We start from the raw sequence: 24,527 nt of genomic DNA, 5'->3' as shown, positions 1-24,527 counted from the left end.
GTACCAGTGCCTCATGCCTAGTTTCCTAGCTACTCAGGAGGCTGAGATCTGAGGATTGAGTTCAAAGCCAACCGTGACAGGAAGCCCATGAGACTTTTATCTCCAATTAAACATCAAAAAAGCCAGAAGCGGGTGTGTGGCTCAAATGGTAAACCCCTTAAAGTGAGAACCCAGGCCCTGAGTTCAAGCCCCAGGACCTTCTACTCCATTTCCTGCAAAAAGGCAGAGAATTTTCAGTTATGAATTTAAACCCTTTAAGTCCTTAGGAAGAGCATCTATATATTAGTGACAACTCAGTCCTTTCTAGAAACCAAACACACAACTATATTCAAATTAATCTAGCACTCCAGGTTCTCAGCTTCTTTCTATACCTATCTCAATAATTTTACGCATTTCACATAGTCAAGATTTTGATGGTTGGTTGTTCAAGAAATATCAATCCCTTGCTCTCTCCTACAAAATAGTAGGATCACTCAATTTTCCTGGTTAGAATAATGTAATGAGTAAGCCAGGTGTTTTGGATACTTGTTATCCTAACTATGTTTTGGGGATTTCATTGGCTAAATGTGGTGATTTGTGGCCTATTGCAGGATGCACTCATGGAAGAAAATATGCACAAAGTGAAACAGCAACTTACGACAGCCCATAATATCTCTAAAGATGGCCGTGTACAGATGAAGCAGGTACTGCTCATGGTTGTATTTTTCTCAGCAATAGCTTTCTTGACTGCTTCTTCTTGGACATTATCTTTTTGGACTGTGATTTCCACTAAAAGAATGAATGAATCTGCATTCAACTGGGAAAGGCGAACTTCCTGCAATGCAGTTGGCATAATTTTTAAAAATAATCATCTAGCTTCTTTTCACCTGCTTAGTAACAAAGAGTATGCAATTCTTTCCTGATTTTTATTTAGGTCAATGGGGAATTGAGATGGCAAAGGCCTTTCAGTTATCTGATCTAACATTGTCTCTTGGCACAGCGTCTTATAAAAATTGTCCTTGGGATAAGGAAAACATACTGATTTAAAAAATTTATACTTCAGTACTAGCTCTTGGTAGAAATTGGAAAAATTACCCTAAAATAATTGGTTATATAGCTTATGTGGTAGAGGATTTGTTTAGCATGTATGAGGACCTGGGTTTAATCTCCAGCACTCTAACTAAGAAACAAATCCTCCTACAAGAAAGTATTTTATTTGCTTCCTTTGAAGTCACTTTTATTGACTGCCTACCAAATCAAGTAACTGCCTTAATCATGCAGTACCTTGGATAGTCTATTTTTTTGTGTATGTGGCAGTAATAGGGTTTGACTCAGGGCCTTTCACTTACTAGAAAAACACAGTATCACTTGAACCATCCCTCCAGCACTTTCTGCTTTAGTTACTGTTTTAGGTCTCCTGCTTTCTGCCTGGGCTGGCCTCAGACCACAATCGTTCTACCTATGTCTTCCACATAGTTAGAACTATAGGCATGGACCACTGTGCCTGGCTTGTTTGTTGAGATGGGATCTCATTAATTTTTTGCATTTGTTGCCCTTAAGTCATGATCCTCTCAATCTCTGCTTCCTGAGTAGCTGGGATTACAGGCCTGTGTCACTATACTCAGTCAGCCCCAACAATCTACTTCATTTTTATTTCCCCAACGTAGTGTCCAGCAAGTACCATTGCTGCATTTGTTTACCTTTTGTCCCTACATGACAATCTACTTCTTATCTGAATATGTCTCCTTTAGTTACAAAACAGGTTACTATGGTGGAATATTTTCTACCTACAGTTACATACTGGTTAACAACAGCACACATACTGAGAAGTGCGTTGTTAGGCAATTCTTTGACAAGGGAGGGTAAATAGAGTCTGTACCATCCTTATGTGAAAAACAGCATTTAACCCTGAGAGAGGTGACCATGTATGGGTTGATGGGAAAAACACAAAGTCAATATAGTGGAATCTAAAACCTCAGGAAAAGTCCTCTGAGCTTCAGTTTCCCCAGCGCAGCAGTAAAGAATGTGTAACACAGTCATGGACAGCAGCTATTCTGCTAAACAGTCTGTTACTATTGACTCATTCTCCTTTTAGTCTTTATATAAGTATTAGCTGTCTATTTTGCTAGTTTACAAATGAAGAACAAAAGCATGAAATGTCAAATTGCCCAAGATTAAATAATTGGTAAGTAATAAAGAAGGAATTTAATTCTACTCTAAAGCCTAATTCAAGGAAAAGAGGAACACTGATAGCTATCAATCCCAGAGGACGTGTGTGGGAATGTAATAAGATGATAAACGATAATCACCATGGTGATGGCTGCCACGTGGTAGGCATCTAGTAGAGGGCTAGCAGAATGTGTTGTCTCGTCTATTAGCTTATGTTACACAGGAGTGGAATTTATTGAGCTGATGTGCATCGAAGAAGGGGATGTGAGTGAGAGTGTGAGTAAGCACACTAAAACCCCACAAGGGCACCTTCCCTGGGCTTGCACCACAATGACTGCTTACAGGGATAACCGAGGAGACAATGCACACTTAAAGAACTGACAAAACTGGTCAGTGTGCTGCAACATGTTATACTCATTAGGGGAAGAAGATACTGCTATGTCATGGGAGTGAGAGAAGGAAATCAGTCATGCTGGCTGGGCTACCATGCTTGAATGTTGTAGTATCCAATAGACACCAACAATGGAGGAGTATTAAGTCACAGCCAACACTCAAGAATCCACACAGGCCACAATCACTGCTGCTTTTACATAGGACACTGAAGTATTTTATATATCTATGTGACATCTCACCAGCAAAGTCTAGTCAGAAAAAATGTGCTTTCATTCTACCATTTTTGACCAATATAACTTTGATACATCCTTTGACTTTGTGTAGCCCAGAATCTGAAAATACCTATTATGGCATGGGTGTAACTTGCAGTTGGTCATTAGGGTTAAATGAGTTAGTGTTTATCAATTAATCTTACAGCAATACCTGGCCCATATGATCATTGTTTGACATTTTTGTTTTTGATTATTATAAAGTTAATTCAATACTAGAAGTTCTTAGAATAGTACCTGAACATATTAAGTACTGAACATACTAGTAATTACATATAATATGTAATATATATTATATATAATATGCTAATATATACTATGTATAGTATATTATATTTAGTATATGTACTATATATTATATGTATAGTATATATTATATATTAACTCTATATTATATATTAAACATTGTATATGACATTATATAATTATATTATACAATTTAATTATAAAGTACATATACATGATTATGTAATTATATGAATATAATATAAACATATAATTATAATATATAATTACACATAATAATATATAAGATATTATTATTATTGTGTATTGCAAACTCATGGAAGGCAGCTATTCACAGTATTTTGTATCTAACAGGAATATGATACTTTTTGAAAGAGCTAATAAATCAGTGAATGAGGATCAAGGGTACAGAACTGCAAGCTGAGTTTTCCATCCTGAGATAAGCTGGTTTTACAATGTGTACTATCATACATTTTTTCCAGGGAGCACTCCTTAAATGAACACTGACCCATATCCATGACTGTTATTTTGTTCCTTTAGCTTTCTAGTATGTTTTTATCTGAGGATGAAAACTTTCTGCTGCTCTTTCGCCTGGAAACCCCCTTGGACAGCAGTGTGGAGTTCATGCAGGTGAGTGTTTGCTTATAACTTCCTTTGAGAAAGAGGGTTGTGGCTCCCTCCTATCCCCTGCACAGTTCCTATATAGAAGACATGCAGAGAGGATAGGATCAAGCCCTTAGTCTGCCAGGCCTTTGGTGCCCATCTCTAGTGTGTTCTCTCATTCCTGGCCTGGGATGCTGAACCGATGGGCTCCTTTAATCTAGGCTAATGGAAGGCTTAGATAAGGGCCAGGAAGGTGGGCTGAGGAATGTAATGGGAGAATAGAAAGGGTGTTGTGAGGGGGCTGTGCAGCCTGGGGAGCATGCATACCACCTAAAGTCAGTGATCCTGTGGAGCCTCAGTGAACTGTTGTCTTTTGAGAGTGCTGTCTAGAAATCCAGACTCTATGTGACACTGCTTTTTATCAAATGTTATCAGTTCACTCTAATTTTGAATGCAAGTCCAGTCAAGCCATAATTTGTTAGAGTGCTGGTCTAGTCAGTGGTCATTCTGACTTGAGTGAAAGCTAAAGGCAGTATTAATGACTCCTCTGGCTTCTTTGTTTCAGTAAATCCCTCTCAGCTTCTAAATGTGATTGCTCTGTAGGAAATACCAGGAAAGGAAGTACTGAGTTTGTCCAAGGCCGCAGCAAGAGACTCAAGACAGCCACTATGTCCAGGGCCCCATTCCTGAAGCAATCTCCACATCCCCACTTAGGACATGTAGCTTAGCATCCTTTTGTACTATTATGTTTACCTTCTGGTACAATCAAGCAAGCACAGGTGAGATTTGAATGGGCCATAATATTTTCAAGTAACCCAAGAAATGCAAAATAGAATAAGTATTTTTTTATAACCGAGTGATAATTTCAAGAGTATGTACAGATATACACAGTGCAAGTAAAAAGCCCTGAAATGGTTATCAATACCCTGTCAGAAGGTATGTGTACTGTGAAAAAATTGTATGGGAAATTAATTTTGTAAAAACTCAACCAGAAGCCTCTAAAATTCATTATTCAGAGTTAGTTTTTGTTAAGTCTTTACCTTTCAAGGTAATAAATTCCACTTTCACAGCATCTATTTTATGTGGACAAAAGTTTCTTTTGAATAATTTTCATTAAACATTGCAGTATTATAGCTTAAGTAGAAAATAACATAAATAGAAAATAACATAAATGAATTCTTTCATGGCTCTGAGTATATGCTGCAGTACATTTCTGATGAATTCTGTCCAAATCTGCTGTCACCAAAATAAGACTGTAGCTCCTCAGTACAAGTCAATTTGTATCTAGCCAAGTACTTATTTTCAGGTGGAGAATCATTAAAAACAAAAACAAAAACACTGTAGTCAATCCCAGAGTCTCTGAGGACAATTGCATTGGTGACTTGTGTATTTCAGATTTGGCGCAAGTATGATGCGGACAGTAGTGGCTTCATATCAGCTGTGGAGTTGCGCGTAAGTGTTCCTGGGCACTGCCACTGGGTGAAGGGTGGGTGGATTGATGTGCACGATGAATTTGGTTTCTGTGGATCCAAGAAACATAGATTTGAATCTATAAATCATTTTTAATAGAAAAAAGTGTATTTATGTTTAGAAGATTTAGAAAGTGCAAGTCATGTGTCTGTCTTTGGGAAAGAGGTAAAACTGAGCATTTGTGATTGTTTTTCATGTATAGAACTATCCTCTGGATTGCAAAGGCATCCTGGAAATATTTTTTACATATTGCTTGTTGAAACTATATTCCCCAGGACAAAGGCCTCTGGACCCCTTTCTAACTTATTTGTTTACTACATAAAATGCCTTGGTGTTACAGAACTTCCTCCGAGACCTCTTCCTCCATCACAGCAAGGCTGTTTCTGAAGCTAAACTGGAAGAATACACGGGCACCATGGTGGGTAATGGAGTCTTGTTTCAGCAGGGCAGCTTTCCTGCTGCTGTGCAGGTGACAGATGCTTAAAGATCAGTTGACTATACAAGAACATCTCAACTCTGGAGAACATGGCCAAAAATTGAACTGTTTTAACCTCTCTCACCAACAAATTGCAGGTGTTTAAGGGAGGAAGCTGATCACCTGTCTTAAGGGAGCCAGGAAAGATCATTTAACCTTTGGTTTCTAAGCACCACACCAATAAACTCAGTGTTGCACCAGACCAATGAACTCAGTGTTAAAGTCAATATTGAAACAAGTAAACATGGCCTCAGCCATCAGAATCAAACAGATAGCAGCTTCCTCTCACCAGAATGGATGATTGCACTCACTCAGTGTGTTGATTTGGAACAGTGGGAGGACAGAGAAAGAAGGGAGAGGGAAGAGGATGTATGTCTTTCCTTTGCCACTTAGTAGCTATAACTTAGGATGAGTATTAAGTCTCAACATTGCTTACTTCTTCTGTAAAGTGGGGGTTAATCATGGTTAAATACTAGGAGGGCAAAATGAGTTGATGTTTATGAGCCACTGTGCATTCTGTGTAGAATATGACTACTCAGTACTCTTTAACTCTTCTGGTAGTAATTGTGGTCCTTGTTGTCCTTATATCATACCCTCTTAGGACTTAGCCTTTTCCTGAGTGAAACACTATTTCAATGTCAAGCTCCTTAGAAAATGGTAAAGAAGAATTTGCCTTTGATGAACTTATCCTCATTCTGGATTTGATGCATCTCTCCCAGTTCTAGTCTACAGTTCACACTTAATTGCTTTTGGATCCCCTACTACTCTCTTCTATCTCCTTCCTATCTCCATTTTCACCAAATCTTCAGATTTCCAAACTAGTGAGGAAGTTGTTTGCTAAGAAGGCTCATAGTATTGTCATATTTGTTACACAAAGAGGTATGTGTGTGTGTGTGTGTGTGTGTGTGTGTGTGTGTGTGTGTGTGTGTGTGTGTGTGTGTCTTTGGTGGGGATGGGTTCTAGGATTTCAACTTAAGTCTTCATGTTCTTATTTGAATTTTTCCACCAATGCTGATACCCTACCACTTGAGCCACATCTTCACTTCTGGCTATTCGATGGTTAATTGGAAGTAAGTCTCTCAGACTTGTCTGACCAGACTAGCTTTGGATCTTGATCCTCAGATCTTAGTGTCCTGAGAAGCTAGGATCATATGCATGAACCCCTAGTGCCTGGCCACCAATATTTTTTTTGAACAGACAGCCCTTACTGAGCCTTATGGTTTATAGATAAGGACAAATAGCACTGAGAAGAGTGTGTGGATCTGTTTTAAAATATGGGCCTCTGGATGATGAACAGGCCTTTAATTAGGTTTCCAGATACTGAAAATTTTGGAGATTGCATACCTGACAATAGCTGTTACTCAACCAAAGGCACTTGTTAGACTAGAAGATAAGTCCTCTTGGTTTACTTGGACTCTGACCTCTCAGAATGCTGCCTTGAGTGAGACATACTTAAGTGTGTCAGCTTTGAGAGAAAAAAAGTGCTCTTACCATGATGTCTTGTTAAAGGCATGGACAGGAGAAAAGATGATTCCAGGGAGAGAAACAAATCCCAAGGCAGGATCTCAATTAGGGAAGGAACTTGGCTTCTTACTATGATGATTTGTTTTCTTAGAATGGAAAATCATGTTCAGAATTCGTAGTAAACATGTACTCAGCAATTCAATGTGAGGTGGAAAATCCCCCCAAAGCAAGAAGCACTTTCTCAGCTCAGTGTCTAGGTTTCCTTTGTTCTAACTCCAATGGAACCCTGTCACCGAAGAAATGATATCAAAAGGAAATTTGACACTAAACTACTAGGAGGCCAGACAAAGAAGGAGATTTCTTTTCTATTGGAGCATATTTTTAAACATTAATCTAATCAAATGTTAGTACTGAAAATTATTAACTGAGTTTAAACATGCACAATGACTATATCTGCATTTTTGATCTCCAGAATGTTCCCTGTATTTTTTTTCTTTCTTTCCTTTTTTTTTGGGGGGGGGGTCCAGTTGTGGGGCCTGAACTCTGGGCCTGGGTGCTGTCCCTCAGCTCTTCAGCTCAAGGCTAGCGCTCTACCACTTGAGCCACAGCGCCACTTTTGGCTTTTTTCTTTGTGCTTATGTGGTGCTGAGGAATTGAACCCACGACCTCGGGCATGCAAGGCAAGCGCTCTACCACTGAGCCACCTTCCCAGCCCTAGTATTTCTTGAACATACAACATTTTGACTCTGAAGGATTCCCCAGCCCTAGTATTTCTTGAACATACAACATTTTGACTCTGAAGGATTCTTCCTCACTTTGAGCTCACAATTTGAAATCACTGCTTTCTGACTTCTTAATATAGCTTAGCCATTTTTATTCCTATATCTCTTCTTGCTCATTGGTCTGGCTCATTCTTTAAGATTCACTTAGGTATTATCTTTCTTTAAAAAAAACTCCATGGCCTTCTACAAGTGAATCCTTGCTCTGTGTACTTTGCATGGTACCATGTTAACATCATAGTCACTCATCATTTCAGTCACTGCACAAAAACTCCTCAGATACTTATTATACCCCAGGCACTATTCCATCCACTAAGGATTCAATAGTGAGACAAAATGTGCAAAAGAGAGACCGACAATGAACAACATGAATAATAAATTGTGTTGCATGACAGAGAGTAATGAGAGAAGTGGAAATGTAGGGACAGGCAGGGGATGGATGTGCCAGCAGGTCAGCTATAGTGGGGGACTGGAGGGCGCATCAGGATAGCTTCTTGGGAAGGTGGGATGTGAAGGACTGAGGTACAGCAGGCACAGGCCCTCAGGGCAGACCATACCTGGGATTTTTTTTTAAACAAGGAGAACCAGTGTAGTTGAGCATACTAAGTGAAAAGGTGACTAAATTGCAACAAGAGCATGCTGGGATTTTTAAGCCATTGTAAGGACTTAGGCTTTATTCTGAGTGGGATGGAAGGCTACTAGAGGGTTTGAAGCAAAGGCTACTGTGTTGAAAAGAGCTTGAGTTGGACAAGATGGTATTAAGAAGATTCATACGAGGCCATTGATGCCCTCCGGGTGATAGAGGGTGACAGATCAGACTATTAGATTGGGTGAGAGCTAAATATATTTTAAATATGGAATATTTTAAATATGGAACAGGTATGTTTGTGGGTAGTATACCCCCCTAACTGGTGACACACTCCCCAAGGATAAAATGGCATTTAGCCAGTCCTGGGGCTTGAACTTAGGGCCTGGATGCTGTCCATGAGTTTTGTTTTGGTTTTGTTGTTGTTGTTCAAAGTTAGCATACTTAAGTGTGAGCCACAGCTTCACTTCTGGCTTTTTAAAAAATAGTTAATTGGATATAAGTGTCTCACAGATTTTCTTGCCCAGGCTGGCTTTAAGTGGCGATTCTCAGATCTCAGCCTCCTAAGTAGCTAGGATTATAGGTGTGAGCCACTGGTGCCCAGCAAGATGGCATCTTTATGTCCCAAGCACTCACACGAAACCTGATATACACAGGAAGCTACTTAATGCAAATAAACTGAATGTCCAGTTGTTACTTAAGAGCCAGCTATGTTTAAGCCATGCCAAAATAAATATTTCTTTTTGGGATTACCTATCTGTATTCCTTGTAACCTTGTACTTCTTTGTGGCTTCTGCTCCCTCCTGGAGTGTTTGTCAGTTTGATATCATTTCATGACATTATATAGATGAACTTTCTCAAGAAGGACTTAAAGCAGATTCTCTTGGTGGTGCTGAGCTCTATGCTTTACAGCTGTGACTAGGGTGAAGCTCTCACTTCACCACAGAGAAAGGCTCAGCAGAAAGATCCCAAGTGGTATGAGCCTAAGGGGAAGCAGAGAGACCCTTATTCAATTTGGAAATGCTGAGAATTGGCCATTGGCCATAAAAGGCCTGTTATTCTCTATGTTACCTTACTAAGTCCTTGGAGCTCTTCTATGTGTGTGTGCTAAAGTTAAGCACACTTTTTTTTCTAACTTGTCCTATGCAGATGGGCTGGTGCTTGATCAAGCTCTTGATATTTTGAGCTGTTAGCTAAGAGTGGGATAATTTGGTGGGTTTTCAGACAAAGAACAGAGTTTGAGCAGAAGATAAACCAAGTCTAATGAGCTTTTTGGTCACATGTTTTCATTTTTTTCTCCTAGTTTAACAGCGATGACTATATTTTGTAAATAAACAGATTTTGGACCTGGAATATTGATCTTTTTTAGGAATTTTTATATTTTTAAATAGACTCAGTTCTTGAGTTATAAAGGTATTAATTTTAGAAACCTAACCTTTACAAAAAAATGACTTCCACATCCTGTTCCTTTTTTCTTTTCTTTCTTTTGTATGTTTTTTTAATTGTAGAAATACCGTACAGAGGAGTTACATGAGTAAGGTATTGAGTATATTTCCTATTGAGCATTGTTACCTCCTCCTTTGTTTTCCTCCTACCATCCCTTCCTTCCCCACCTCCCCAACTCCTCCCTCCCGACCCCACGTTGTAAAGTTCCTTTTCAACATAGTGTCTTGTACATCACATCCTAAGTTCTAAGTAACTCACCAAAAGTGAAATCACATTATTGCTGCTTTAATAGATTTTCATTGAGAAATGAACCAGTCATGGCAATACTATATTAAAGATTCAGTTCTGAGGTTCAACATCAAATGCTTTGTTAAGTGATGTAACCTGCTACACAAATTCAAATCGAACCGAATAAGGACTGGTATATTTGAATAGAGTTCAAAGCATGACTGAGCTGGAGCTAAAGCCTGCATATCTTGTCTTCTCCAGATTCCTAACTGATGCTTTAGAAAAGGAAGTAGCCTATTATGAAATCCTATTGTGTCGTAGAGGTATAGTCACAGTAGGCATGGGGAATGATCTGCTGTCTGCATAGAGGACATATTGACATAGAGACAATATTTGGCTTGGTACAATGTAACCTAATGCTCCTGGGAGATGAGTGAAGATCACCAATAGTTTGAGTTCCATATTCTAACTTGCAAAATAACAAAATCTTCTACCTTGACAGGAAAAGAGAATTGTATGAAGGTAGGCCGATTTCTGTCCTCTGCCACGGTCTTGATCCTCCTTCTTCATCTATGGATTCAAAAAGCTGACACAATTTGCTTCTTTTCCTGGTTCTAGGCAGTCACTTCTCTGATCCAGGCAAGTCTGAGGCATGTCTGGGCTCAGTCTCAAGATAAAGGTATCTTTCTGTGTCTCCATCACAATAGCTCAAGGCTCATGGCCTCTAATTTATATCTCTGCTTCAAACTATTCCTCTGAATGTCTTGGCTATCCTTGGGTATGACTCTCCACTTTGACATCTAATAGCTCTTTCCAGCTTAGAATGCCAGACTTGAAATGCTGACCTTCCCTCACAAACCTTTTGAAATCATACTCTTTCTCTTTTTCTTTCTCATGCTTTCTCTTATCACTCCAAATCTAGTTAGGAAATCTTATTGGCTACTGTATTACTTTGTTGTTAACAAATACTCAAGGCTGGATAATATAAAGAAAAGAGATTTATTTACTTCACAGTTTTAGAGATCAAAAATGTAAGATTCATGGTTCATATTGTTCACATATTGTTAGGTGAAAAAAGTAAGCTGCTAACTTATAGAGAGACTGGACAAGGTAGAGACCTGTAAGTTTCACTTTTTGTGATCAATATTTATGTATTTTTCACATTGGTCATCCATTCCACTCAAATGATCAGTTATCAGTTGTTGCCTGTTCTACCACAAGACAATAGTTATAATTTGGGTATATAGTTAGAGGAATTAGAAGTCACTATCAACCTAGTAATGACTTAAGGTAAATTTGCATTTCACAATCATTATTGAGTCCATAAAGATATTAAAAAATACAAGTAAACATATTATTCATTCTGAAGAGAATGCTGCACAATTCTCCTTCCCCAAGATTTCTCTTGCCTAAGAAGGAAGAACTTTCTTTCCCCAATACACCCAGAATTTTACAGAGTTATTAAGACATCAGACTCTATTTCTAGAGCCCTTATAGAACCTTATATAAAATTGCTACCCTAGTTGCTGGGTGCTGGTGGCTCATGCCTGTAATCCTAGCTACTAAAGATGTGGAGATCTGAGGATCATGGTTCAAAACAGCCCAGGCAGGGAAGTTTGTGAGACTCGTATCTTCAATAAACCACCAGAAAACTAGAAGTGGCTCTGTGGCTCCAGTGGTAGAGCACTAGCCTTGAGCTGAAGAGCTCAGGGACAGCGCAGAGGCCCAGAGCTCAAGCCTCACGACATCAAAAAAAAAAAAGATGATTTTTCCTTTGAGTAAGCAATGAATGAAGTTGGACTTTCAAAATGAGTTACTACTTGCTTCAAGTTCAAGATAATCTAGATTTTGTTAAGACGTCTTATAATGATGGTATTACAGAAATTACCTTATTGCTCATCCTGTAGCAAAATGTTATCAAATATGTGTTTGACATGGTGTTTAAGTGCAAGGGGCATGGTTGAACATGTAGGGAGACATGACTGGATGTATAATACATTAAAATGTTTAAAAAAATTACCTTTTTTTGTCAGTCATAGAGCTTTAACTCTGGGGCTGGGTGCCATCCCTGAGCTCTTCAGCTCAAGGCTAGCACTCTACCACTTGAACCACAGCACCATTTCTGGTTTTCTGGTGGTTAATTGGAGATAAGAGTCTCATGGATATTCCTGCCTTGGCTGGCTTTGAACTGAGATCCTCAGATCTCAGCCTCCTGTGCAGCTAGGATTACAGGTGTGTGCCATCAGTGCCCGGCTTACCCATGTTTTAATAGATTTTGTACAATATATTTTTAGTTACAAAGTTTATGACAAATGGGCTTTCTAATTCATTTTGGATATTAAAACTCAGCTGATTTTAGAGAACAAGGAAGGAGAGTTGAGCATTTTTGACGCTAAAGTTTGTTACACATACTTTTAGATCATTTCTTCTTCCTTCTTCATGTAGATCCGTTCAGAGATATTCTGCAGCATACAAGTTCATTTACTTTCCAACTAAGATATAGAAATAAATGTATTTATTCTGTCTTGCATAAACTCAATCTGATGTTCATCATTTGTGACTTGTCTGGAAAATTATTTCCTACATTTTTATTAGCATCAATTATTTGTACAAAGGGTTTTCATTTTGATATGTCTGTATATGCAGAATGTATCAGAAAGTTATGCCATAGTGCAGACTTAAAAAATTTACATTATCTTTAAGTAGTTGTGCCAAAATAGTTTCAATATTTCAGTAGAAATTTTGTAAATTCAACAGAAAATTTTAGCTTTTAATGTTATCTTGTCTAAAGCTTCGTTTGATCTAATAATGCAAGTGGGCTCTTTGTACAATGCAGACTCTCTCTATGAAAGGAAAATTCAGTCTTACTGTTTTGCCTTTATAGAAATAAGAAATTTCTTCTTTACAAAGAGTACTACATCCTATGAGCCCCCTTGACTTGGTTGTTAATACGCTGTATGGGCATAAAATAAGTTTAGAAAATCTTTACTCAAAGCAGAACTTTAGATTTCAAGCTTATAAAATCCTCTTTTGCCTGTCAGAAAGTGTGATAGTTATTTCAGCCATCCACCAAAAAATTACAGCTTTCTTTTTTTTTTTTTTTTTTTTTGGGTCCGGTCGTGGGGCCTGAACTCTGGGCCTGGGCACTGTCCTCAGCTCTTCAGCTCAAGGCTAGCGCTCTACCACTTGAGCCACAGCGCCACTTCCGGCTTTTTTTTCTTTTAAAATTATAGCTTTCTTTCCAAGCAAATTGTAGGACTGCAGTGCTCTTCCCCTTTGAAGTTAGGTGTGGCCAGGGACTTGCTTTGGGATTATAAAATTTTAATCAGTAACTGTTTTTCTTTCCTTTCCTGCCCTGGAAACAAGTAATATTGCCAGAAAGCAGCTACTTTACCACTTTGAATCCCTTAACACACAATAGAGCTCTGGTAAATCTTTGATTCTCCTGTAATAGAAACAAGAAATAAACTGTGTGTTAAACCACTGAAATTTAGGAGCATTCATTACTATGACCCATCCTAATACAGAAGTAGAGATATAATTCTATAACAAACACTAATTTTACCCCAGGCATATTGGTTTCTCAGCAGGAAGAGCAAAATAAAAAGTGCTTTAATAACTTTCAAAAAGAATTCTTGTTATAAGTTGTGTGTGTGTGTGTGTGTGTGTGTGTGTGTGTGTGTGTGTGTGTGTGTGTGTGTGTGTGTGTGTGTGTGTGAATACTGGGGCTTGAGCTCAGGGCCCAGATGCTACCCTTGAGCTTTTTCATTTAATGCTGGTATCCTGCTATTGGAACCATAGATCTTCTGCTTTCTTTTGGTTAATTGGAAATAAGAGTTTCACAGACTTTCCAGCCTGGGCTAGCTTCTAACTGCAATTCTTAGTGCTCAGCCTGAGTAGCTAGAGTTACAAGCATTAGCCACCAGTGGCTGGCATTCACAAGTATTTCCTGCAACAATTTTTCCTTTCTGCATTTCAGATGAAGATTTTTGACAAAAATAAAGATGGTCGATTGGATCTGAATGACTTAGCCAGGTGAGTAGCATGGAAATGATGCCATGGATTTAGAAAAAGGGTTTGATGACAACATATTATATATATATATATATATATATATATATATATATATGATAACATATATGTTTATATATCTTTATATATATATATATATATATATGTATATGTATGTATCCCTTTTGGGGTCTTATGTGGAGTCCAAAAGACTAGGTGTGTCTTAACAAAAACTGCAGTGGTGTTGAATCTTTAGTAGGTAACAGTTTCCTTTGTAAAGATACTGAAACTCTTTCCCTCCTAAAATGCACAAGAGACAAAATTTCCATGACCTGAAAAGCCAGCTATAACTATGGCGGGATTAACTTTCCATACTGTTAATACCATTGACATCAATTTTGGAGATTAAATTCTCCAGCATGACTTTGGAGTGGGGGAAGGGGTGGAAAACAAAGCAGGTTTAAACCCTAGAGGCATTTCTTGTCAAGGTTTAACTACCCCAAACAGCATGCAATTGTTGAGCAGATATGGAGTAGAAATTGCTGGATCTAAAACATATGGATAAAACCTTACCCCTTTTTAAAAATTTATTTTTATTCTATTTATTTTTTGTTGGTCGTGGGGCCTGAACTCTGGGCCTGGGCGCTGTCCCTCAGCTCTTCAGCTCAAGGCTAGTGTTCTACCATTTGAGCCACACTACCACTTCTGGCTTTTTCTGCTTATGTGGTGCTGAGGAATTGAACCCAGGGCCTCATGCAAGCAAGGCAAGCACTCTACCACTAAGCCACATTCCCAGCCCCAAACCTTACTCCTTTTGGGGGAGCAGTTGTAATTGTTGATACCTTGGGATCAGGCTGGGCAATGATAGAATGCAATAGTGACAGACTGTAGGTCAGCAGCTGGGAAAAAGAATTCCAGGGACTGAGATAAGTACAATGACAAGGGGTTAATATGACTAGGTCACAAGTAGATAGCACCTTTGTGGCTAAGCATATCTTACCTTCTTTACAAGATATCTTTTATTGATAGTTATTATACCAGGTTTTGAAAGCTATCTGTGAAGGAGGACACACCAAGAAGAATTTTTCCACTGTAATGACTGTGGCATTGGCTAACACATTGTGGCACTATGTCTCATAGGAGCCGTGAAGCTGCTGGTGTGTCATTATTAGCTACTTGCTCCAGGACCTTCATTCTGATTTTGGCTACTTTGATGATATAGGGTCACTGTCAGACAAGCCAAGAGGGGCACAGTGTTCCTGCCCCCAGGCCTAGGGCAGAAGGAATCTCAGTCTCATCATCTTGCCTTAGTTCACTAGGTTCTCTGGAACAATTGAAGCAGAGTTCCTCTTATGTAGAGGTCAGAGAGCTGTGGAAGAGTCATCCTGAGGAAGAAAGATTCATTGAAAATAAGGCAGTCTGGGTGAAAATAAGGGCTTTAAATCTCATTTCTCACTTTACCAATCTTCTGCCTGTCTGGGCCTTTCATATAAATATAACCATACAATAGGTGTCTTTGTGTCTAACCATTTCACTTGGCATAATGTTAATCTATATTTTATTTTTAATCTATATTTTATTTCTGTTTACTGCTGAATAATATTCCATTGTACCTATTTTTATCTATTCATCAGCTAATATATGTTTGGGTATATTGAATACTACTACTATGAATATATCTACACAAGTTTTGAGTGAATATAATAATCATGTGGATTTTGTTTTTATTTCATTTCCCCACTTAGAATTCTGGCCCTTCAGGAAAACTTCCTTCTCCAATTTAAAATGGATGTAAGTAGCAACATTTCTATAGATGGGTCAATGACATTGTTTATGGATTTAAGAAGGAGAGGAGAGCAAGGAAGGCATTCATTTGTCTTTCTTTTAACTTATTTAGGGACTAGAAAGGCTCAGAGTAGAATCAAAGGATCTTAGTGATTACTAACTCAATGTTTCAAACATTGGAAAGATTGTACAAGTATAGTTTCTGTATTGCTGGACTGACATAATATTTTCTGCCTACATAGGCTTGTTCTACTGAAGAAAGGAAAAGGGATTTCGAAAAAATCTTTGCCCACTATGATGTTGTAAGTTTGCCTCTTGATGGATGTTTTTAGATGGAAACTTCCTTAGGCTCTCAACTTATGTGATGGATACTACATGTGTTGTTTAGTCAGCATTCCATCAACTTCTCTGTACTTTTATCTTTTTTAAACTGTTTTCTAAGAAGTAAAACTGAGCAAAAGAGTAATTACAATTGAAACAGGAATAAAATCACAATATATTCTTTTCTTCTTATATCCAGACTAAGAAAAAGTTTCTCCCCATAGGACTAAAAGCCAATTTATGATAGTTTGCTCCAAAACAAAACTAAACAAACGATCCCACATCTGAACCAAAGAAATAGAAGTAATATCCTGAGTGCACACTACAAAAATAATTTCATTTGGAGGAGCAATTATACTAAAAAAAAGGAATTCTTTTCATTCATGTAGGACATTCATGTCCTTCATAAGAAAGTTGAATTAGGATATGCCTTTTCTAAATTGGCTGGCTGTTACAAAAGTTCATTTACTGGTCTACTTAGTGAATTTATTCTTTAGCTTCTTGATTTAAGAAAGTGATACTTGAGTGACTGGACTTTCTTTCTTTCTTTCTCTTTTTAACCTTTTAGAGTAAAACTGGAGCCCTGGAAGGTCCAGAAGTGGATGGATTTGTCAAAGACATGATGGAGCTTGTTCAGGTGATTTTATGAAGCTAAGATTATCCATATCATGGAGTGAGATTGCTACTCTGACTGATGCCATTGTTTATTCTATGGGAATTAAGTTGAAGTTTAATGCCAGCAGGAAATATCAAGAGATGTGATCTGTTTAATAGTGTTTGAGATTCTGTGAAACCCAACATAGCTCTCTCATTTTCTTAAGATTGTCTTAGTTTAAATTACATGCATTCATTGTTGAAGCATCTTTTGGCATCATATATTATTTCATTATATATTATTTCACAAAATAGTGCATTACTATTGTATATATTAATTTTTCTTTCTTATTCATTTTCTTATGCTACTAGGATTTGAACTTAGGGCCTATGCCTACAAGACAAGTGCTCTGTCACTGGAGCCATGTGTCAAGATTCCTTTTCTATGCTTTCAGCTATTTTTCAACATCTATGCTTCTTGCCTAGGCTGCCTCAAACTATGATCTTCCTAGCTTCACTTCCCAAGTAGTTGGAATTACAGGCATGAGCTACTGTGACAAGTTTATTGTTTTGCCTTCTGGTTGCAGAAAATCCTTTCTAACTCTCTGGATTTGATTAGTAACATAACTAAAATTTTAAATTTAATTTCATATAATAGTTCTCCTATTTAGAATTCTAGAATTCTCACCAATGGGTTTCTCTAACATCCAGACTAAGAAAGGGTATATGTATTAAGAAAACGATGTGGCTCAGACTGATGTAATTGAGGTTATATTTACATGATATAAATGTAAGCTATAAATTTTATATAGGCTGGACAACATTTTTAAAAAGACAATCTCCTTTGAGGTCCAGCTGCATAATCTGATTAAGCAGATAATTTCAAAGTCTTCCTTTTCTGTGAGATTCAATGATTCTGTCCTAAATGGCATAGACAGTAACAATCAGAATAGCAATCAATAACTGTTTCTAGAATTTCTAATTTCCTTGTAAATCTGATTAAAGCTATGGATCATTGCAGTAGAAAAATGTCCAGATACCAATTTATCAATTTTGAACAAATCTTCGAGAAATTCATATTTTATTATTGAGCAGGCACAAAAATTCTTTCTGATGTCCAATCAGGATGACTGATATATCTATAACTCCTAATTTGTTATTCCCATCCTAACTGGTCCCTTGACTCTCTTTTTCTCCTTTAGCCTATTGCCCCAGTTGTATATATAGCAGGCATTCACATAGGATAATTATTGATATATATATTTGCGTGGTGTTTCCCTTTGCATTGATTGCCAAGGAAAAATTGTTCACTATTTAATGCAGAATGATTTCTGTAATGAAAAGCTGGCAATTATCTCTGGGACATTAGTGTTGCATGAAAGACTTGCCAAAATGGAGTTTTTTAATTTGCTCTCATGGAGTGAATTGGAAGGTGAGCCTGTTGGAGGGAGCTTTCTAGTCTCCTATATACAGAAGAGCTGAGGCTGGTGATTGTTTCAGTGAAGACCTGAGTATTTTAGGTCTTTACAGACCCTAGGCAGTGAGCTTGGCCTCCTACTCCCCCTTCCCTGTGATCTAGATACATAGCTAAGTAGCAAGTGTGGCCACCCAGCCAGAGTGAGGAATTTGTCATTAACCCCATACAGCTTCCATCTTTGCTATCCTTTTTCTTGTTTCTTAGATGCATTCAAATTGGGACAGCATTTTTCAGAGGGACTGTCATGGTGGCAATGTCAGATCCTCCTTCTTTTTTGTTCTTCTCTTTTCTATGAAAACAATGGATTGGAAGCGTGTGTGTGTATGTGTGTGTTTGTGTGTGTGTGTGTGTGTGTGTGTGTGTGTGTGTGTGTGTGTGTGTGTTTTCAGAGGAGACAGCATGATAGTACTTTGGAGTCTGACAGATCTGAGCCTGACAGATCCAAGCTCTAATTCTGGCTCAGCCATTTTTTAAAATTAACTGCATGTTTGTGGACAAGTTACTCACCTTCTGATACCTAATTTCTTTCTTTTTTTTTTTTGTCAGTTGTGGGGCTTGAACTCTGGGCTTGGGTGCTGAACCTGTGCTCTTCAGCTCAAGACGATCGCTCTACCATTTGAGCCACAGCGCCATTTCCTTATACCTAATTTCTTATCCATCAAGTGCACATAATAATATTTGATTCCCCAGGTTGTGTGATTACTAATAATAGCATAGATAGCTGTCACAGTGTCATTTCTGAATATAGTAGTGTTTATTATAATATTTGCTTAAAGAACCTATACGATTTAGAGCACATGTCCAAGCTTGAGAATAGTTAACATTTGCATGGGAATTTCACAAAAGGAACCAACTATGCTGCTAGTCATTTTTCAGAGTATAGGCTTTTTGTCTAAGCTGTTTCAGACATGATCTTCCTATCTCCACTTCTCAAGTAGGTTGGTGTGTGTGTGAGCATACCATACAAGTGGATAATCATGCTTGTAATAGTAATATCAAAGAAGACTTGCCAAAGAGATTCTAAAAGATAGGTTTGGCTGTGCTCTATGGCAATGAACTTACCATAGTATTTTCTTTTACCATGGTGTTTTCTTTTATGATTTTGGTATATTGTTGAAAAATATTGAAAAGCAAAGAAAGTAAAAGTTAAGATGCTAACAAATTCAGGCCAAGAAATTCAGATTCCAAGCTGATCACCCTGAATTCCAGGGTGATAGTGTGATCTTGGGTAAGTTGTTTAGCATCTCTAAACCTCAGTTTCCTCATCTAGAAGATGAGGAATATCATAGGTTCTACCTCCATTAATTTGTCAGTAAGATTATAGGAGAAAATTTGCATAAGACAATATTGTGCTATTCTATTAATTAGCCATAATAAAAAGCTATCATTGCGCCGGTGGCTCATGCCTGTAATCCTAGCTACTCAGGAGGCTGAGATCTGAGGATCGCAGTTCAAAGCCAGCCTGGGCAGGAAAGGTAGTGAGACTCTTATCTCCAATAAACCACTAGAAAACCAGAAGTGGTGCTGTGGCTCAAGTGGTAGAGCACTTGCCTTGAGCTGAAGAGTGCAAAAGCCCAGAGTTCAAGCCCCACAACCAACCAAAAAAAAAAAAAGCTATCATTGATAACTCAATGAATCTTAGCTGTTATATATTATATAATGAATTGATCTGAATGCAAATAGAGCTTTTATAACTCTACTTACTATACATTTTTTACTATTTCCATGTGATTTTTTTTAAAGATACCCTAGATATTTATATATAGCATATTTTTGGGGGGGCAATTCACCATTAAAAGTCATCAATTGTTGTCAGGCATAGTAGCTCATAGCTATATTTCCAGGGCTCAGGAGGCTGAGACAGGAGGATCAAGAGTTTGAGGCTAGTGAAACTTTGCCTCAAGAATGAAAATAAAACAAATAATATAAAAATAATAACAAAAGCCATCTTTTTGACTCTGGATAATAATCTAAAGTTTTCAACGATTCTGCCTTTCAGTTTTCTCTGTTTGGTAATAGTTGTCAAGAGAAATAAAAAAAAAACCCAGCAGCACAGTAGACAGACATTTTTTTTTCAGAGAAAAAATTAAAGAGAAGGACAAACTTCTAGATCACCCCTAAAGATTAGTTGGAGAGAAGAGGTAAGGATGAGAGAGTGATCAAGGAAGTATGTTTGATGTGTGTATGGAAGTGTTACAATAAAACTCTACTTGTACAACTAAAAAAAAACAAAAGAAAAAGAAAAAGAAAGAAGATATGCATATTAATTGGTTATTGATTATTGTTATTCTCTAAGACAGACAACAGAGGGTACAAAACTTTCTTGTATCCTTCCTAGTTTTTATTGAATCTTTTCTTAGTTTTCAAAGTTTCAAAAATATATTCACTGCATAATTCCAGCAACTAGGGAGATGGAGAAGGGAAGATTATAGTGTGAGGTCAGCCTGGGCAAGAACATTAGTGAGATCTCTTGCTCAAAAACCAGCCTAGCAAGAGTGTACATGCAAATGGTCCCAGCTAGGAGGCAAGATAGTAATACAGGATTAGCTTGGGCAAAAGTGACAGACCCCTAGCAGTGCACTGGTGGCTCATGCCTGTAATCCTAGCTACTCAAGATGCTGAGATCTGAGGATCGTGGTTTAAATCCAGCCTGGAAAGATCATGAGACTCTTATTGCCAATAAACCACTAGAAAACTGGAAGTGGCACCATAGCTCTAGTGGTCTAGTGCTTGCCTTGAGCTGAAGAGCTGAGGGACAGGGCCCAGGCCCAGAGTTCAAGCCCCACAACCGACAAAATAAATAAATAAATAAAAGAGACAGACTCCATCTAAGAATTAGAAAAATGGCCAGAGATGTGGCTCAAGAGGTACAGCCATTGCCTAACAAGTGTGAGGCCCTGATTTTAAACCCCAGTGGCATGGGGGAGAATTTATTATATAATGTTATGGATGTAGTCAAAGGATAGCCACTAACTGAATCTGATTTTTTTGGCTTTATAAACAGTATCTCCTGTGACATTTTTTAATTTTATTTTTAAAAAGCCATAGGTGGCAGTAGCTCATGCCTATAATCCTTGCTACTCAGGAGGCTGAGATTGGAGGATCGCCCTGGCAGAAAAGTCCCCATGAGACTCATCTCCAATTAACCACCCAAAAAACTGGAAGTGGTGTTTTGGCTCAAAGTGGTAGAGCATTATCCTTGAGCAAACAAGATCATTCAGATATCTGAGTGGAAGGGATGAGAGTTGCACTTCCAGGCCTCCTGAAAGTCTTTCTATTCCCAGATAAGCACCATCTGCTTTTCTCTGCTATGCCAGGAAGATGCCTGGCAAGAGGAGACAGTACCAAACCTATAGGATTGAATCTAACATATGTCCCTCCAAAGAGTCTGCCCTTAGCACACATGTTTTTTCTTATTTTTAAATTGTAAAAATTATCATATATCACAGAGACATAAAAATAAAAAAACAAAATAGAAGAGTCTCTACACTCTATTGTACTATGAATTGATGTATATCCTGATGTTCTTGAGATTATAACCAAAATAAGCATTGAGATTATACCAAATAAACATTACTTAGTTATAACCATTCAGTGAGTATAGTATTTCACCTGAACTTACATCGTAAGTTCTCTAAGCACTTTCCCTATCACTAGTCCTATAGATGGTTTCTTATGTGTGTGATTCAAATTACTGCTGTGATGGACATCCCTGTCTTTAAGTCTATTTGTCCTTGTGCTAAGAATAGAATGACTAAGGCAAGAGTTTTGCACCCTTTAAAATTCCTGGCACCCAAGGTTTAGCAGAATATGTTCTCTATTTCCCTCTCCTATGGCCCTTCATCCAGCTCTGTTTTTCCTCCCTTCTACCCAGAAAGCTAGTGACTCATTGTAGGCCAGATTATTTGTCTGTCACAAAAGAGAATTGCCTACACACACACACACACACACACACACACATATATATATATGTGTGTGTGTATGTGTGTGTGTTTGTGTATATATAATATGTGTGTATGTGTATATATAATATGTGTGTACACTATATATATATATATATACACACACACATGTATGCCTACATATATAAAATATTCTCACTGTAGTTGTTGCTGTTGTTCTGAGACAATGTTTTACTATATGGCCCAAACTGAGCTCAAATTCATGATCCTCTTGTCTCAACTTCTTAAATGCTACGATTGTAAGCATGTACCTCCAGTTTAGCTTTTTTTCTTCCAGTACTGGGACCCAGGGCCATATGCTCCCACTTGGCATTTTCCCTCAAAGCTGGTACTCTACTACCTCAGTCACATCTCTACTCTGGCTATTTGCTGGTAACGTGATAAAAATGTCATGCACTTTTCTGCTAGTGCTGGGTCTGTACCTGAATCCTCATATCTCAGCCTCCTGAGTAGGTAGAATTACAGGCATGAGCCACCCAGTGCCTATCTGATATACAAATTTTAAAAGAAAGGTTGAAGAAGGCATGTAATCCTTATGTGAAAAATCTAATGAAAAAATACTGGGTACTGTGGAAACTGTGGGAATTGTTTGGGGGAAGACAGTTGGAAGGTAGAAGTCATTCTTACTATTCTCAGCAGACTTCCCAGTTTTTCTCAGCACTTCCCAGTTTTCTCAGCAGGCTGCTCTACCTCCATAGTAAAAAGATTCTGAATAAACTAGAAAAAAAATCCCGATTTAGTCTGATACAGCGTTGGCAGGATATGACTGGCCCTGAATGTAGGTCTCGTTGTTTCCTAGGCCAAGCCCAGCAACAGAAATACAAAGACTGAGGGAAGGGCTTAAGTAGTAGATTGCTTGCCTAACATGCAGGAACCTTGGATTCAATTCCCAGTATCATACTCCCTTCCTCTAATGCAGAAAACAAAATACCCTACTTTGCAATTGTACAATGAAGCCCCTTCTAAAATGAGGCCTCAGTGTGAGACTGGCTGTTTTCCGGTCTTCCAAGCCATATTTCCTTGGACCACACTTAGACCTGCTTGATACCCAGGTTACAAAGGTCTTCAGTGACAGAGGAGAGGCAGCATAATTATTCAGCATACCTTCATAGGGGGATAAAGTTGACCAAATTGATCTGATGTCTTCCAAATCAAACTTTGACTGCTCTGTTGTTTACTCTTCCTGTTCCACTGTCTGGCTCCATTACTATTGCTCTCTTTTTTCCTTCCTCTTCAAAGCCTTCGATCAGTGACAGATTTGTATCAGTTGGAAAGTGTAAATCAATGTGTTTGAATGTGGTTCTCCAGTTACAGAAAGGAAAGTTTTGTTCCTTCATTGAAGATTGTTTAAAGGTTTCTTTGGAAGGCAGGAAAGCTCAGGATCAGACTGGGTGCTAGAGGGAGGCACATCCCCTGGCTTGTGTATTGACACATTCCTTTTGTTATCCTCTGTCCTCAGCCCAGCATCAGCGGTGTGGACCTTGATAAGTTCCGGGAGATTCTCCTGCGCCACTGCGATGTGAACAAGGATGGAAAAATTCAGAAGTCCGAGCTGGCTTTGTGTCTTGGGCTGAAACTCAACCCCTGATTGTCTTGCAGCTTTGCCCTGTCCTCTGATTGTGTTTCTGAGTGCTGTGAGAATCTTATCTGTGCTTTGCTACTGGGAACTCGGTGGTTATTCTGAGTCAATGGGAGGGTTTCTTCTTCCAGTGGCCAGGCAATCCTGCTTCCCTGCTAGCTCCCCACCCCAGAAAGACTGTGTTGTTTTCCCTTGACCCTGAGCTTCCTTGCTCCTCTCTCCAAACCAAAGTTCAGCTCACCTGTTAGATCTTTATCATCTTGTACTCTTCTTGTGGACCTCCTGCTGAGTCGGAGTGACATGTGGCATAGGTGTCAGTAGTGTCATTGCTACCAACAGGTTTTCATGTGGAAATAAATATGCAGTTGAGAATAAATAAAGATGTACTGGTAATTTCTTTTGTGTTATAACCTTTGAAAAGTTTGTCCTGGTAGTAACAGATGAAAACACTTATCTAACTGCAGGGTGGGGCAAGTTGGGAGGGAGAGGGAGGGACCTCCCAGATGGTCAAAGTAGAAACTACTGATGCCAAGTTCAAGCAAAAGGTCTAGGGGCATAGGCACAGGAGGATGTCTCCTGACTGCTCACAAAGCAACCTGCATAGCCTGCTTATATATGGAGAAAGAGGTTGTGGTAAAATACCTGTATGAATCAAGAAGTTCATTATGCAAATGAAGGATTGTGTTTCTAC

At 38.4% G+C, this 24,527-nt stretch overlaps 1 protein-coding gene across 1 annotated transcript in view; it reads left to right on the top strand.

Annotated features, from left to right (window-relative positions):
* The window catches only part of Scgn (secretagogin, EF-hand calcium binding protein), a 33,647-nt gene extending 9,439 nt beyond the window's left edge, over positions 1-24,208 (top strand). Inside the window, exons 3-11 of the mRNA XM_070024429.1 lie at positions 591-683; positions 3,597-3,686; positions 5,055-5,111; positions 5,470-5,547; positions 14,087-14,142; positions 15,864-15,909; positions 16,146-16,205; positions 16,793-16,861; positions 23,717-24,208. Of these exons, the coding sequence (XP_069880530.1) occupies positions 591-683; positions 3,597-3,686; positions 5,055-5,111; positions 5,470-5,547; positions 14,087-14,142; positions 15,864-15,909; positions 16,146-16,205; positions 16,793-16,861; positions 23,717-23,845 (678 nt within the window). The 3' untranslated portion in view covers positions 23,846-24,208. The remainder of the gene's footprint in view (positions 1-590; positions 684-3,596; positions 3,687-5,054; positions 5,112-5,469; positions 5,548-14,086; positions 14,143-15,863; positions 15,910-16,145; positions 16,206-16,792; positions 16,862-23,716) is intronic.
* The last annotated feature ends 319 nt before the right edge of the window (positions 24,209-24,527 follow it).

This window comes from Dipodomys merriami, unplaced genomic scaffold, assembly GCF_024711535.1.
Source record: "Dipodomys merriami isolate MVZ:Mamm:240054 unplaced genomic scaffold, mDipMer1.0.p SCAF_16, whole genome shotgun sequence".
Taxonomy (NCBI): domain Eukaryota; kingdom Metazoa; phylum Chordata; class Mammalia; order Rodentia; family Heteromyidae; genus Dipodomys; species Dipodomys merriami.
Note: the sequence above shows the minus strand (reverse complement) of the source record. Positions and strands in the feature narration are given on the sequence as shown.